Source organism: Tachypleus tridentatus, chromosome 1 (genome assembly GCF_004210375.1).
Source record: "Tachypleus tridentatus isolate NWPU-2018 chromosome 1, ASM421037v1, whole genome shotgun sequence".
Taxonomy (NCBI): domain Eukaryota; kingdom Metazoa; phylum Arthropoda; class Merostomata; order Xiphosura; family Limulidae; genus Tachypleus; species Tachypleus tridentatus.
In genome coordinates this window covers 88,461,069-88,476,261 of record NC_134825.1, presented here as the reverse complement: position 1 = coordinate 88,476,261, position 15,193 = coordinate 88,461,069, and the positions used below count along the sequence as shown (strand labels likewise).

The 15,193-nt window shown below is 30.0% G+C and overlaps 1 protein-coding gene across 1 annotated transcript in view; it reads left to right on the top strand.

Moving 5' to 3' along the window:
- LOC143255160 (bromodomain adjacent to zinc finger domain protein 1A-like) overlaps window positions 1–15,193 on the top strand; it is a 46,759-nt gene that overhangs the window by 17,222 nt on the left and 14,344 nt on the right. The window contains exons 9-15 of the mRNA XM_076510406.1: window positions 226–423; window positions 880–1,045; window positions 3,077–3,166; window positions 10,890–11,904; window positions 12,035–12,126; window positions 12,641–12,777; window positions 13,944–14,045. Of these exons, the coding sequence (XP_076366521.1) occupies window positions 226–423; window positions 880–1,045; window positions 3,077–3,166; window positions 10,890–11,904; window positions 12,035–12,126; window positions 12,641–12,777; window positions 13,944–14,045 (1,800 nt within the window). The remainder of the gene's footprint in view (window positions 1–225; window positions 424–879; window positions 1,046–3,076; window positions 3,167–10,889; window positions 11,905–12,034; window positions 12,127–12,640; window positions 12,778–13,943; window positions 14,046–15,193) is intronic.

Below are 15,193 nucleotides of genomic sequence, written 5' to 3'. Positions count from 1 at the left end.
TTGTACCAAATTAGAAATATAGGACTAAAAGTGGAAATTCATGTAAAAATGTGTTTTACACATAAAAACTTCAAGTTGCATTGAAAACATAAAATTATTTACCTGTAGAAAAGGTTGTACAATATTGCCTTTTTCAATTGTTCTTTATTGTTTTTTTGCTTTATTTCACTTGCATTGATTATTCACAATAATTTAACTCTGATCCATTTTTTTATTATTATTTAGGAACTAGTCTCAAACAGATATCACTAGATGCTTTTACTGTGACAGAGGTTTTACGTTTGCACTTGTTAAGCTCTGGTGCCCAAAGTAAGGCTAGAAGAAACTATTCACCAAAAGAAGACCCAGGGCTGTGGTTTCATATTCAAGAAGGAAGTATTTTAAGAAAGCTGTCCCATTTCAGTATTTTTGAACTTACAGTTGGTGAGTGGTACTTCAATTTAAACTTTGCAATACTGGAATGTCTTGATACAGAGTATAACTTCGTAAACATTAATAGCATATCCAGGATAACAACAATAAAAACTGTACAGGAAAAATAAAAACTTGAGCTACTTTTTATCTTTCCTTTTTGAAAGTTTTAAGTATATGAAAGTGGACTGTTACTAAGTAATACTTAAAGAAATGTCAAATATAAAATTCATTAAAATATAAAGTGTAGATATACAAATTCTGTGATGGCTGTATCAGAAATCTAGTAAGAAAGTGTATTATAAATACTTTTCATATATTTGTATCTATAATTCTTTAATTTTTTTATGATTATTTGGGCTATCCTGAAATCTTTTTAGCCAAGCAAGTTTTAAGGTTGTAGATCTCTTATGGCAAAGTATTGAATAGTGCTATCTAAAATCAAATTGTTTTATTTGTGGTAAACAGGAGAAAAAGTGAAAATCTTGAAAGTTCTAGTAGATCAGCTTTTAACATTTGATGCAATGCGAGATGTCATTGAAGAGAACACTATTAAACTGAAAAAAGCAAAAACTGATCTGAAACATTTACAGTGGGATTTTAATCGTAAAGAAAAAGAGATGGCTACAATTAGGTGAGTAGATATTTGTAAGAGAACCAAATACTGAAATTTTAATCTACAAGTGTGATTAAACTGTCATTTTATATATTTGATATTAAAAAATACAGTAATTTCCTATTCATGAGAAATAAGATGATGTGTGTTCAATATTTTTCAGTAATTAATTTTTATTTTGTTTTGTGGTTACTAGTAAGCACTGCAAAGTTAATTTGTTTAACACTTAAGTTTTAATTAAGATTTTAAAATCTAGAGTTTTTTTTGTATGACTTAAAGCATGCAATATGATAAATTTTATAAGACTGAATTAAAGCCCATTTTTATCATATGGTAAAATTTTCTCTAAACCAGTTTATATGGGCATCTCAAACAGACATCAATGAAACTAATAAATGAGTAAAAAAAGGGATAAACTGTTAGTTGTTTTATTTGCTTTTCTTGCATTTGACATTTGTATGTAGTAATAGAAAGATTAGGAAATTCTTCCAATATATAATCCTAATACCACCACGAAACAGATAATGAATTAGAATTTGATAATTTATGGATTACATTGCTCAAAAATCAGACACTTAGATACAGACTTCATTGTCTTCTCAGAAAAAAAAGTAGCATAGGAGTTCTCCATTATGATTAAAGTTACAATATAGTATAGTAAAACTAAAATAATACAAGAGGCTAAAGCAAATTTATTGAACTGCACCAAAGTACTATATTTCACCCAAGTTTTGTAGACAGATTAGCTATCATACTTTATTGACAACATTGCTATCAGTCATTTCTACTCACTAGTTTTAATTATTTTGATTTTGTTGATATGGGATAAGTTGGACAATGAATGTAATCTTATCAAAACAGATGATCACATGTTTACTCTCTGTAATTCTGTTGGTGGATCTTAGAAAGATTTTTAAGTAGATCATATGAACTCTGGAGCTATCATTTGATAGTGACATATTTTACTTTTCATTTGTGACAACAAGAATGTGTGTAAAAAAGATATTATAAAATGATTCTAAACAAACTACATTTAAGAAATTAGTGTTTTATGTGATATCACATCATAGTAGAATTGATAATCATTTAATGTGCTCTTTTTTTTTATTGTCTAAGTAGGAGTTTACAATAAGAAGTATTTATAATAACACTTCATCTTGCACACTGCTTTAGTCTTTTATTACCAAACTTATCAAACTGGTTTGATTTGGTTAATTTTAATCATAGTTAAATTGTATTTTAAATTAACAGTAATATTTGAAATGCCACTTTTTTCGACTAATTGCTAATGCTTCACCAAGTTAAGCACATGTACGTCACAAGAGTACATTTTGCCAAGATTTTGGAGACAAAATTCACAGTGAACCATTTTTGTACTTTAAAAAGCAAAGGGTTTATTTCAGATATATGGAAGGTGTATCTTTTGTAACCAAGAGGAATAATGAAGATTAATATTAGTGACCTTAGCATCCAGAATAGAGATTATAGTCAAATTTTCCTTCATGCATCCTGTTCTTGGAGAGTTAAAACGTTATTTTACTGAACTTCAAATTTACAATTTTTATAAGAAAACAGTAAATTTTAAGGTAGTTTCTGACAAATCTTCACTTAATTATATCTTTCTTTTTCATCTCTTCAGTTTTTAATTCTTTTTTTGTCTGGTGTGTTTGAAACTGTTACTAATTTGTTAGAACATAAAACAGTAGTAGTTTAAATACATGTGCTATTGGTAATATAAATTTGCAGTTTGTTTTGTTAAACTTAAAGGATATGAAATTGCTTACAGCAAATTTCAATTTATATTCAAAATTTTGTTTATTTGTTTTTCATCATCAGGTCTTAAATGTATAAGAAAACAAACGATTTTGATAGAAAATGCATATTATCACTATGAAATTTAGATCCTATCTACATTTTAATAAATGATGATAAATAAAGGTTATTATTAAACTGTTATAAAATAGCTAATTTTATTTAGAAACTAAATGTGAAGATCAAAATTTTTGTTGACTTGGCAACCAATATTTTCTTTTTTTTTGTTTTTTACAGACATAAAAAAGAAAAGGTAGAAAAAAACAAGAAAAAGAAGGGATTGGATAGCTTCACAGAAAATACTGTGGTTGACAAGAACATAGTAAAGTAAGTTATCTGCAGGGTGGTGCAGACATTGCATACCATAATGGTATTTTTAAGTACTAAACTTGTAATTGTTTGAAATCTGTATTGTTGATATTTCAACACATTGTCACAAAAGAATCACTTCTGCATCTTGTTAGGTTAATATTATCTCATTTGGTTTTGTAACAAAAATACACAAATAGGGAAACATAAGCATTTAGGAATTATGAAGGTGTGTATTCTGTATATTCTGTATATTTCTTAATCTACTTATTGATTAGACAGATGGCAATGTGCAAAATCTTACTGACTTCCAAAGTACATTTTGTTTACCTGAAAAGATGAATAAAGAAAAGCTAAGTTGATATATTCTGTAGAATAACTTCTTTTACTTATGAAAATTGAACTACAACTTTAGGGGGTATATTTGTAAAATATGTTTGTATTGCTATTTATGATAAACAGAATGTTAAAATATCAGCTTTTAAAATTAGATGTAAAGTGAGCTGTCATACAAGGCATACTAAAAATGAACACTTTCTACATTGTCAGAAACTTGTTTTTTCTTTACAGTCAAAAGTGTAAGGATGGTTATAGCTGTAACTAGCCTACTAATATTATTTTTTACAAATTTTCTGTACTAAAGTAGAGCAACTGTTTGAAATTTTTGTCTTTTATCATATATCACTCAATAGTTGATCTTGCATGCATAATCATATAAAACTCAAATTACCTAAACATCTAAATTTTTAGCCTATTGAAATATAGAACTACTAAGTCCACACATGTGTTTGACTAATACCTTTTTTGTCATTGTTATTTTGATAACTATTTTCTTCTTTCCTGAAAACATTTGTTGTGGTTTTCATGCCCTTTCTGTGAATTATTTTTTTATCCTGTCATTTTCATTCATGTAATTTAAGTTGCACTTTTTGTAGGCATTATGTGTTAGATTTATAAATCTTGGTCTATTTGAACAAATTTTATGGTCAGACAAACTTACATAAACATGGTGTAGAGAGTAAGAAAAAGTAGAGTGTTCAGTATATGACATGATTTTACAAGTTCAAACAAAAAAACAAAAATGAACAATGAAATCTGTACTAAAGAAAAAAGTAGCTAAACCAAAGCTAAATTATTGCAAAATAAAGAAAATATAAAGTTGTAATGAAGGCAAACTTAAATTAGAAATGTCTGAATTTGTGTGTGTTCACTAACTAACAAGCATATGGTTTTGAATGAACTGGACATGTATATATTTAGACCTCAAATAAGTCAAGAAAGTCTGTGGTAGTTATACTTAAAGTTTGTTTAAGGAAACTATGTGGGTTAAGACATTGTTTGATTTTTATATGGTATTCTGAGTTTAACTGAAATGTAAAAATCAGAAACTTGTTAGGTTAGATTAAGTAAAATAAGGGATAATAATAATTCTTATGCTTGCAAGTAGTTTGTGCATTATGTAATTTGATAAGGTGATTGTTTGTTTTGTTTTAATTTCACGTAAAGCTACACGAGGGCTATCTGCGCTAGCGTCCCTAATTTAGCAGTATAAGACTAGAGGGAAGGCAGCTAGTCATCACCACCCACCTCCAACTCTTGGGCTACTCTTTTACCAACAAATAGTAGGATTGACGGTCACATAACGCCCCCATGGCTGAAAGGGTGTTCTAGCATGTTTGGTGTAATGGGATTCGTACCCGCGACCCTCAGATTACGAATCGAATGCCTTAACCCACTTGACCATGCCAGGCCTCGAGAGGGTGATGTGAACTATATATTTGAGTGATTTACAATTTGTGTGGCAATATTATTAGTTGCATAGGTAAAAGGGAATAAAATAATAAAATTATTTATAAGTAAATGTATATTGTTACAAGCTTTAAGTTATAGTGGCTTCTTATTACAATTTGCAGTCATTTCAGAAAGAAAAAACAGGTAATTTAGAATTCCCTTTTTCTTTTTTTATGATGAGTACATAGTCTGTAAAATGAACCAGTCCTATATTGAAAGAGTTGTAGGATAGAAAATAACAGGTAAGATATAGTTTTTATAGAAAAAATATTTATGTATAAAGTTTTAGATACTACAAAATGAAATTGAAATTTTCTGATAAAAATCTTAACATTAAAATTAAGGATTCACTTAATTAAAAATTCTGATTTTTTATATATGTACACAGAAACATACATACAAATGAAAGCTTGCAAATTTCATGAAAATATCGTGTTTCTCCGAAAATAAGACAGGGCTTATATTAATTTTCACTCCAAAATATGACACTAGGGCTTATTTTCGGGAGATGTCTTATTTTGATATATTAAAAAAATGAAGTTACAAAGTAAAACTATTAAACTAACCATTTAAAATAAACTATTATTAAACTATTAAACTAACTGATTAATACTTAAACAAACTAATTAACTAACTATTAAACTAATTAATAAATTAATTTTTTTTTATTTCTTTCCTCTTCCTGCCACTCTTAACTAGGGCTTATTTTAAGGGTAGGGCTTATATTAAAACTATTCCCAAAAATCACACTAGGTCTTATTTTATGGGTAGGTCTTATTATCGGAGAAACACGGTATTAAGTATTTTCAGAGTCATAGTATGTAGACTACCATGGTTACATGGTCATGTATAATACACAAGCCCATTGCAATAAGGTTAATGAGCCTCCTACTCCTATCTTAGTAGACAAATTTCTTTCTCTGCAGTCAGGAATGATGTATTATTCTGACCTTCACTTGATTTGCTTTGGTTATTTTATTGTTTATGAATTCTGGATATCCTTCTCTTCTGCCTGTGTTCTTCATTATTTTCTCAATTTCTGACCCATAATTCTAGGATTAGCTTTGTCTTTCCTCCTTGCTAGTTATTAGGTTTTATTGTTATCTAGGCTCGTTTCTCATGCCTAAAGGCCTCATCCTCCTCATGTTTGTGACTTCTTTCTTCTTTTTTTTTTTTTTTTGCTTCTTTTTATTGTCTTCTTTTCCTTTTCATAATTCCCTGTCATTGACATCTATCTGGTTAGCCTGGGAAACAAGCCCTTTTTCTACTATTTCACTTTCTAGTTTCCCTATTTTGTGTTTTTCTTTTTGCCTTTCTGTATTCTTTTCTCTACATTCACTTTTTTATTTGAGACACTTCTTAATGATTCCAGTGGCTTCTGTAAACATTCATTTTCTTTTCTCCATGGCCTTTTCCATTTATCTGCTCTATCCTTTCATACTTTGTTTTCCTGGTTCAGTGGGTCAGATTACATTTGTAATTATTGTATCCCTTCCTTCTTCTTGTGTGCTTATTATTGGTCTATCTTCCTTTCAGTACCTAAATGTCTTCAGTGGTGTTTCTTTTCCCTTGCTGACTTGATCAGATTTTATACGACTTCTGACTTTGTTATCTTCCAAGGAATTTTCTTCTTTCTTTAATCTTTCCTTTACTCCTATTAATTTTTTAATCAGTTTTCTTTCTACTACAGGCTCCAAGCCTTCTTTTTTCTTTGCATCTTCCATCTACCAAAAGTCTTGTTCATCACTCTTTACTGGTGGCTATTGTACGTGATGTTTCTGTGACTACCTTTTCCTTCTGCTGTTGGCAGCTGTTTTCTATTTCTTTATCTAGTCTCTTTTCTTGTTCTTCTTTTTGCTTTTCTTTCTATAAACAATATGTTGGACACCTTCCAACATATTTCTCAACCATCCTCCATTTGTTTTTCCCTGTCTGTCTGTTTTTTTTGCATCTTCTTTTTCCTCTTCCCTTTCATTCAGTGTTAGACCACTCTTGTATTTATTGATATTTTGAAAGCTTTTACTTGCCATATTAGTGTCCCTTTTTGACTATTTAAATTTGTTACCCCATTCTCAAATTTTCTTTTTCTTCTACCTCCCTTCTTTTACAGTGGCTACTTGGTTAATCAGGGACTGACCTTTTAATCAACATCCTTTTTTCACACCCACTCAGTGTTAGATACTTTTGGTGTTTTCTTTTTCTCTCGTCTTAACCAACTTTAGCCTGTCTTCTTCGCTTGTAAGTTATGGCATATCCAGTCTCCACTTGCCATATTAGTGTCCCTTTTTGACTATTTAAACTTGTCACCCCATTCTCAAATGTTTCTTTTTTTTCTATCTCCCTTCTTTTACAGTGGCCACTGAACAAGAACACTTCTTGTTCTTTCCTTGCAATAAAGATTTTTTTAACTGACTTCCCTAGAACTCTCATTACTTTGGATACTTTGAGCTGTTAACTTCATGATTTGTTATATTTTCTCCAGCAGTTACCATTGTTCCTTCAGATGCTTCTTGCACTCTTTTTCTACTGTAATTATCTTCCTATCCCCAGACCACATCTATGCTCCTCAGACTTTGACTACTTCCATCTCATGCCTATTGTCCCATTTTTATCTGGCTTAACTCCTGTAACCTTTTGGCTCTTTGCTGTCCCTTATCATGAATCTCTTCCTCTAAGGTTCCTCACTCTCATCTATTCCAGTCATGGAACTGCTCTTTTTTTCATGGACTTTTTCCTTTGTGTGATGGGTTTCTTTATATGTTCATCTCAGAATGTAGATGCTCACAAATGGTTTCCCTTTTTCACAATCAATTCATTATATTATTTGTTGTCTTTCATCTTTTCTTTGATGGCTCTTAGACAAATTTCTCCAGGTAGGCATGTGGACTGTCTTCAGATATTCACTTCCTTCTCTACACTTTCTGGCTGTTTTATTTCCTGATGGTTTTTGGCTTTCATGGGTCACCATTCTTTGTTCACCTCAGTCTTCAAGAATAATACATACTATTTCTCTTTCAGAGTCCCCTTTTCATTGCATATTATTCCATGAGGCCTCCCAGGGTATACTTACCCAAAATTTGCATCAAGCCAGAATAACAAAAAGTGCTCGTACAATCTGCCAGGACTCTGTTACCCATTGTAAAATGGGGTATTCCATAAAACTGCTTAACCCTTTCATTACTGGTAGGATAGAATACACCCAGGGCATAACAATGAGAGTATTTATGATAGTAATTATACTATAAGTTGTTATAATGTGTGTACATTTTTATAACATTTAGCAATTTATTGGTGTAGCAAGACTTTCATACACTAAATATCAGGTTTTTGAAATAAAGGTATTTTAATTAAGGATTTTCTTTGAAAGTTTTTTCTTTCAGAATGTTGACTGTCTAACATAAACAAATAGTTTTAATTTTAGGATTAAAAATACTTTTATGGATCAGAACATTTTTTAATTTCTCATGCAAAATCTCTAACCTCCAAATAATTATGAAGTGTTTTTGTTTGTTTTCTTTTAAGAAAATATATTTTGTCAGTTATTTACACTATCAAACTTGAATCTCTGTACATGGTTAGTACATTTGACCCATCTTGTAACCACAATAAAAAATTAGGAAATAAATATAAATTATGGTTTTTTTCAAGGATGACTACAAATTATGACTCATACACAAATGTTTAGTGTAAAGAGCTTAAATTTCACATTATACATTTATGTTTTTTTTAAGCCATTGCTGGTTATTGTCACACAAGTTACAATGATGCAGCACATGTGCACTATTGTTACCATATCCAAGAATATAAAACTGACCTTTACAAAGTGACCTGTGTTGGCTGTGTTTTATTGAACTCGTATTTTGTAAAACAATCACATTTCAGTTATTGTATGTGTATATAAATTATTACTATTTACAGATATGCAAGCTAAGAATAGGCTTTTAATTTTTTGTCTTAAAATGCAAAACAGAAAATACGTATAGCAAACAGTTACCTTTTAGCTGTGATGAGCTTTGTACTTGCTTGCTGCAGATTGCTAAGCCTTTTAAAATTTTGCACATGGACGATGTGGAAAGAAAAATTTTTTTAGGCTTTATAATACATTTGAAATAACCAAAATATCATAAATAACTATATCAATACTATAGACTTCCACTATAATATATCATGCTTAGTAACTCAGCTGTACTTTAGTCTAAAAAAATATGAAATTTTGAGCAGACTAAAGACTCGTCTTACCTACTTTGAGGTCTTGTTTCCAAAGAAGGAAATGATGTTACACTTCAACATGGCTGAGGAAGGCTCTAGGAAAACATTATAACCCTTTGGTTGGTTATTTATGTCATAGACTGTAGTAAATATACATAAGGAACCATTTCTAAAAATGGAAAAAGGTGTTTGATTCATTACATAAGTGATATTTAGGAACTTAGGAAGTAATGAGGGATTTGGGCACTTTCTCTGGGTCTACATCTTCGTCATCATAAAACTCTTAATGAAATAAGCTCTTAACAGTAAATGTGTGTGTTTAATTTTATTCAGTCAACTTTACATTCAAACCTTGTTTTATATATTTCAATAAATACTTGTGTTTCACACACCGATTTTTGTACAAAGATGTCTCAGAGTAATATCTTCTAGCATGTTTGTGTGTATTTTGATGTACTTACCTTCATTAAAACATATTGGTGCAAGTTTAAGACTTAAATTCATATTTCATAATTTAATGGTATTTTATGTATATACATGTTAATGATGTATCATGATGTATTAAATCATATTTACATACTTTTTAACATCAGACTACTTTAACCTAATAGTTAGGATGCTTGACTCGCAATCTGGAGGTTGCAAGTTTAAATCACTGTCACTGAACATACTCACCCTTTATACTGTTGCACTGTGACAGTCAATCCCGCTTTTCATCAGTAAAAGAGTAGCCCAAGAGTTGTCAGTGTGTGTAGTTGACAACTTCATTTGCTGTAGTCTATCACTCCTCAGTTAGGGACAACTGGTACATACAGTCCTTGTGCAGCTTTGCTTGAAGTTCAAGATAAACCATAATAAGTATTTCTAAAATACAAAAAAAAAGTAATGTCTTATACCAGTGAAATGTGGTTTGACATAAACCCAGAGTTAAATCCAGTGAACACTAGTTCTTTAAAACTTTAATTTGAAATAATAAAAATTTGTCAGTCAGAGTGACTGTGACTACAGAGACAATCTCGCACTGGTTGTCACCAGGATTGTTTGGAGAAAGCCCCATACTAAATGATACTGACCACTCAGAAACAAGTTTATTTTATGTTTACTGTGTTCTAAATCCACACTGTAAGCTAGCAATTAGAAGGAACTAAAATAGAAGATATAATAGCATTGTCTCTCAACAATGTCTGTATGCTTAAAAAATGCTTTAGTTAAACAACTTAAACTGTTATTGCATACTCAATTTTCTATCTTGCTTAAATAGTAAAAGAGTTTTAAAATACAGCAGTTGTTTTTTGTATTAGTCAAATGCCATGTTCCTTTTGATGTATCTGAGGATAAGCTACAACTAAAGCAGTTTTGTCAGCATGTATCTTTAACTGTCCATAACTTAGTTTCATGGATAACTATGTGGCCAAGTATTACCAAGCTAGTGCTTTTAGTACAAATTGGAAATAATTTCTTTTATTCTTTGTACAGTGTATAAAATATCCAATGTATATATATGTATATATATATTAAGTTCACATGACAGATTCAGAAGGTTTGTAGACATAGACCTTACCAATAGTTTATTTTTATATTTATAAAATTAGCCAATGTATTTCTATATATGTATATCATTCCTATTGCAATAACGTTATCTTGTTACTTGAAACAAATAATAAATAAATAGATATGCTACTGATTATGAGAGTTCTGCTTTTGCAAAGGTTAACTATTAATAAACTTGCTGATTGTATAGGGAAGGAAAAGAGGAAGAAGGTGGTGAAAAACAAGAACCAGGAAATAATTTGCCACAAGAGGAGTGGGAAGAACAGAAGAAAGAGAAAGTTAAAGAAAATGTTCATTGTCAGGAGGAATTTCATAAAAAAGAGAAGGAGCTAATATCACTAATTCACCAACTCCACAGAAAAAGCCATATTGTTCCTTTAGGCCAAGATCGTGCATATAGAAGATTTTGGTGTTTTAGTACTGTCCCTGGTCTTTTTGTTGAGGACAATGACTCATATGTTGGTACCTGTCTGGCTCAACCAACTCAGTATGATCCTAATTCCATTCCTATAGTCTCTAAGAATGAACTGTCTGCTCCACTTTTGAAAAAATTATTTCAACAAACAAGTGGTAACAATGTTATCAGTAGTGACAAGGAGTGTGAAATTGATAAAACATCACAAACTCAAACAGTTTGTTCTTTAATGAAGACCAGTACGCTATCAGAAGAATTTAATGCAAGAGGAGGAGTCTTGGAGAAGAAACCCATAAACTGCAAAGTTAGTCTCTCCACAAGAGAGAATGAAAGTCTGAAGAAAAGCCCAACAGAAGCTGTCACATCTAATTCATCAAGTATAGTTACATCACCTGTGTTTGGTGTATGTACTGCTTGTCCTGATACTTGTCCTGTACATAACTTAACCCTACCTCGAACCACATGGTCATTTTATACAAAACCAGAAGACCTGGATGAATTGATAAGCAATTTAAATCCTCGTGGCTTTAGAGAAAGATTACTCCAAGAAACACTGAGGGTTGACAGAAAATATTTGGTAGAACAAATTGATAAATGTCCCTGTCACAAACTTAATAAAAATATTTTACCACCAGCACAGCCAGAAGTTAGAAAGTCACAAAGACTTCAGTATAATAAGCCATCACAATATGCAGAAATGTCCCCTGGAGATGCATTAGAACTAACCCTGAGAGATATGCTTCTAGAAATGGAAGATAAACTGAATGCTGGTAATTTAGGTGACATTAAGGTAAAAATATTTTTGTTTATATACTTGTTGTTTTTTTATATATACTTTTTATTTTGCACTTTTAATTCTTGTAGAAATGTTTTCAGTAAAATGATGAATAAGTGGTGAAATAAATATTTACTTTTAATAGGTGAAAGATAAGGAGGTTTGGAGACAAGCAATTGAGAATAGGAGTTATGACATGCAATGTGATGGGCCACATTGGGGGTATAAAAATAATAGGTAAGGAACAAAATAAAGAGTGAAAAAGGAAAGTACTACTAGGTTTTTACGAATATTCTGTCTTTTAAAGAAAACTTCTAAGGTTTTGTTGGACACATATTTAAAAACCCTAAATATGAGTTACGTTGTAGATGAATGAGAGGTAAATACTTTTTTGTTGCAGTTTAAACAGTTGAATGTTAGGATTACCAACACATGTTTGATAAAAGTTACTAGTTATGTTGGAAGCTTTCATCGTAACTAATACTTCCTGATATGTTTATTTTAGGTTTTTAAAACAAGCTGGCATAACCATTCATATACCTGTGTAATCAGCATTATTTGGGTAGTCACACACACATGTTCATATACACATATAGTTTATAAGTATAACTGTACTACTGTTATAGTGTTTAATAACAGCCATAAATAATATTTTTCTTTTCATAATTATGTTGGTCTAATGATGGTGTTCAAAAGTTTGTATTCTTGAACGTTATTAATGCATATTTTCATGTTGAGCAATTTTTCTAAGGCTGCTGGAGGACAACATGTCTAAACCCTCAACATCTCTGACACAAGCACCAGTTTCTTCTGTTGTTAAAGATCTTTCATGTGCCTTGTTACAGATAGCTCAATCTGTAGAACCAAGGTACCTTCAGTCACCACTAGGTAAAAAACATTTTGGCAGTTAATTATATCTTTAAGTATTGAATATAATAATGAGTATAAGACATAAGTTACAGAATGAAGAGTGGTTATATCTCAGTAATTAGTTTTACAGAAGAAATTTTGTGATACTGAACTTCTGAATACTTGTAACAGTTTGTATATTTCTGGCACAAAAAAAGGTTTTCTCTCTTTTTCTAATACAGTTATGTGAAAGTGGTAGAAATAATCTTATGTTTATCAAACAAATAAACTGGTGTATTTTTACCAAGAAAATCTTTCTCTGAACAGTTAGTTGTTCTGTTAAATACCTATTTCATACAAAGAGCAAATATTAAACTGCTTAAATTTTGTCTCAAATGTTCACTCTTTGATTTTGAAATACAAGAAGCTAGCAAAGTTAACTGGTGATAAGCTACTTAGTCAAAAGCAAATTTTATTTTAGTAGATTGTCATGTAGTGGCAGGTGTGCAAGAACTCTTACAGCCCATACAGCATCTCAAGTTAAATCCAAAAATCTTTCTTAGGAACAATTTACTCACATAATTTTAGCCTTTTAAAAACTTATTCATTATTGTTTATTAGCATGATGTTATAATAGATATGAAATGTTATTACTTTAAGATTTACATCAGTTTAATTTGCTCCATTGTTGAAGAGCAATTGAAGTTATTTGCTTGATAGATGAATTACTTGTTGATCAAGAAATTAACTTAAAGCTTGATCCAACAAAATTTTCAGTAACATACCATTGGTGTTTTAACTTGAATAGGTTAGTTGTCAAAGTAATGATTACTAGCCCTTCTTTAAGGATTTTCTGATACTAAATTTGATTTCAATGTTTGAGGAAAAAATACTTTAGCTTTAAAAATTAAAATTGTTAACAAACCCTTGATTAACATGTTATCTGTGGCTCAGGGATTAAATCCAAAGTTATGTTCTGGTATTGTCTAAAATTTCCATGATTTAACCTAGAAAGATAGATTGACATTTTGAAACTTACAGCAATTAGTATAGAAGTTACCCTAGTTGCTAGTTTTGCTGAAATTTAAAAACAAAGTTCAAGAATTTCTAGATGGAAGGTAAAGAATTTCATGTATAAAACAATGAACTTTCAGAAACAACCAGATGTAGAATTTAGAGAATTCCTATTATTTGGTATGATATAGGTGAAGATGAAGAATTTAAATGGCAAAAACAAAAGGCTCTTTCAGAAATATCACAGTGGAAAGCAAAACAAGAAAAAAATGGAGAAATTGGAGAAAATGAAGGTAAATTTATTATTTAACAAGAAATAAAAAGTAAAAATATGTAACTTTAAAGGTCTTGAACAAAGTATGAAAGGCTAAAAATATTAACAATTTTTAGGATTTTTTTTTCTAGATCTTTCTAGGCTTTGCTTCAAGAAGAAATATATATACGGAAGATACAAATTATTGTGAGATAATTAATGCTAACAGTGTAGAAAAACCTGTAAATCCAAAATGTTAAAAAATCACATAATAATCAAAACACTCTCTAAAATTTGATGAAGCCTATTATTATTGTTTTAAAATTAAGCAAAAAAACCTGAAAACTAATTATCTTATTGTAATAAAATTAGCCATATAGTTTTAGTCTCTAAAATAAAAGGTTTTAAGAGCTTTAAAATAGTATTTTTTATTGTTTTATAGTCAGGTTATTTGAATTTCTTTGGAAGCTGCTTGAGATGGTAATAATAAACCAGTTACTATAGTGTATTGACCACCATTAGTTTAAAATCTTACTATGTAAAGTTAATACTACCTATATAGCAGTTTTGTGTATAGTTTAATATTATGACATTAATTAAATTATGCTAGTTTTGTTGTATTTATGATTGTTGTAACTTTCCTTTCCAAATATTATTGAACTTTCACAAATATTTATCATGTTTACCTTTTTTCTGTTACAGAATTTTTAATTTATTTGTTACTTCCTGTTGCATGTTACAGTAATAAAGGTTAATCAAAGTCAGATTAGTTGCATTAGGCACACCTCATAGTATGTTTAAGTTTTTCTAATTATTACACTTAATTTTTTTTTTACTTTACTGAGAGTACTGTTATTCAAGATATTTATTTTAATATTTATTTACTCATTTCTAAATTATTACACATTATTTCATACATTTGTAAACATTGTTTTGGGCTGTACTCTTCATGATATTATGCTGCTTGACTTCACTCCTAAACAGTAATATGTCATAGTAATTTATCTTGGATGTCAGATTTAAGTTACACTGTTGGTCAGAAAACATTTTAAGAAGTATTATGGAAGTTTCATTTAAACATGTTCTTACATTGTTCAACAAATGTTAAATCTTTAACATTACTTCAAGCTGACATTTAGTGTTTGTATATTCTGTGAGTAAGGTGCACTCAATTTCTTTAATGATACT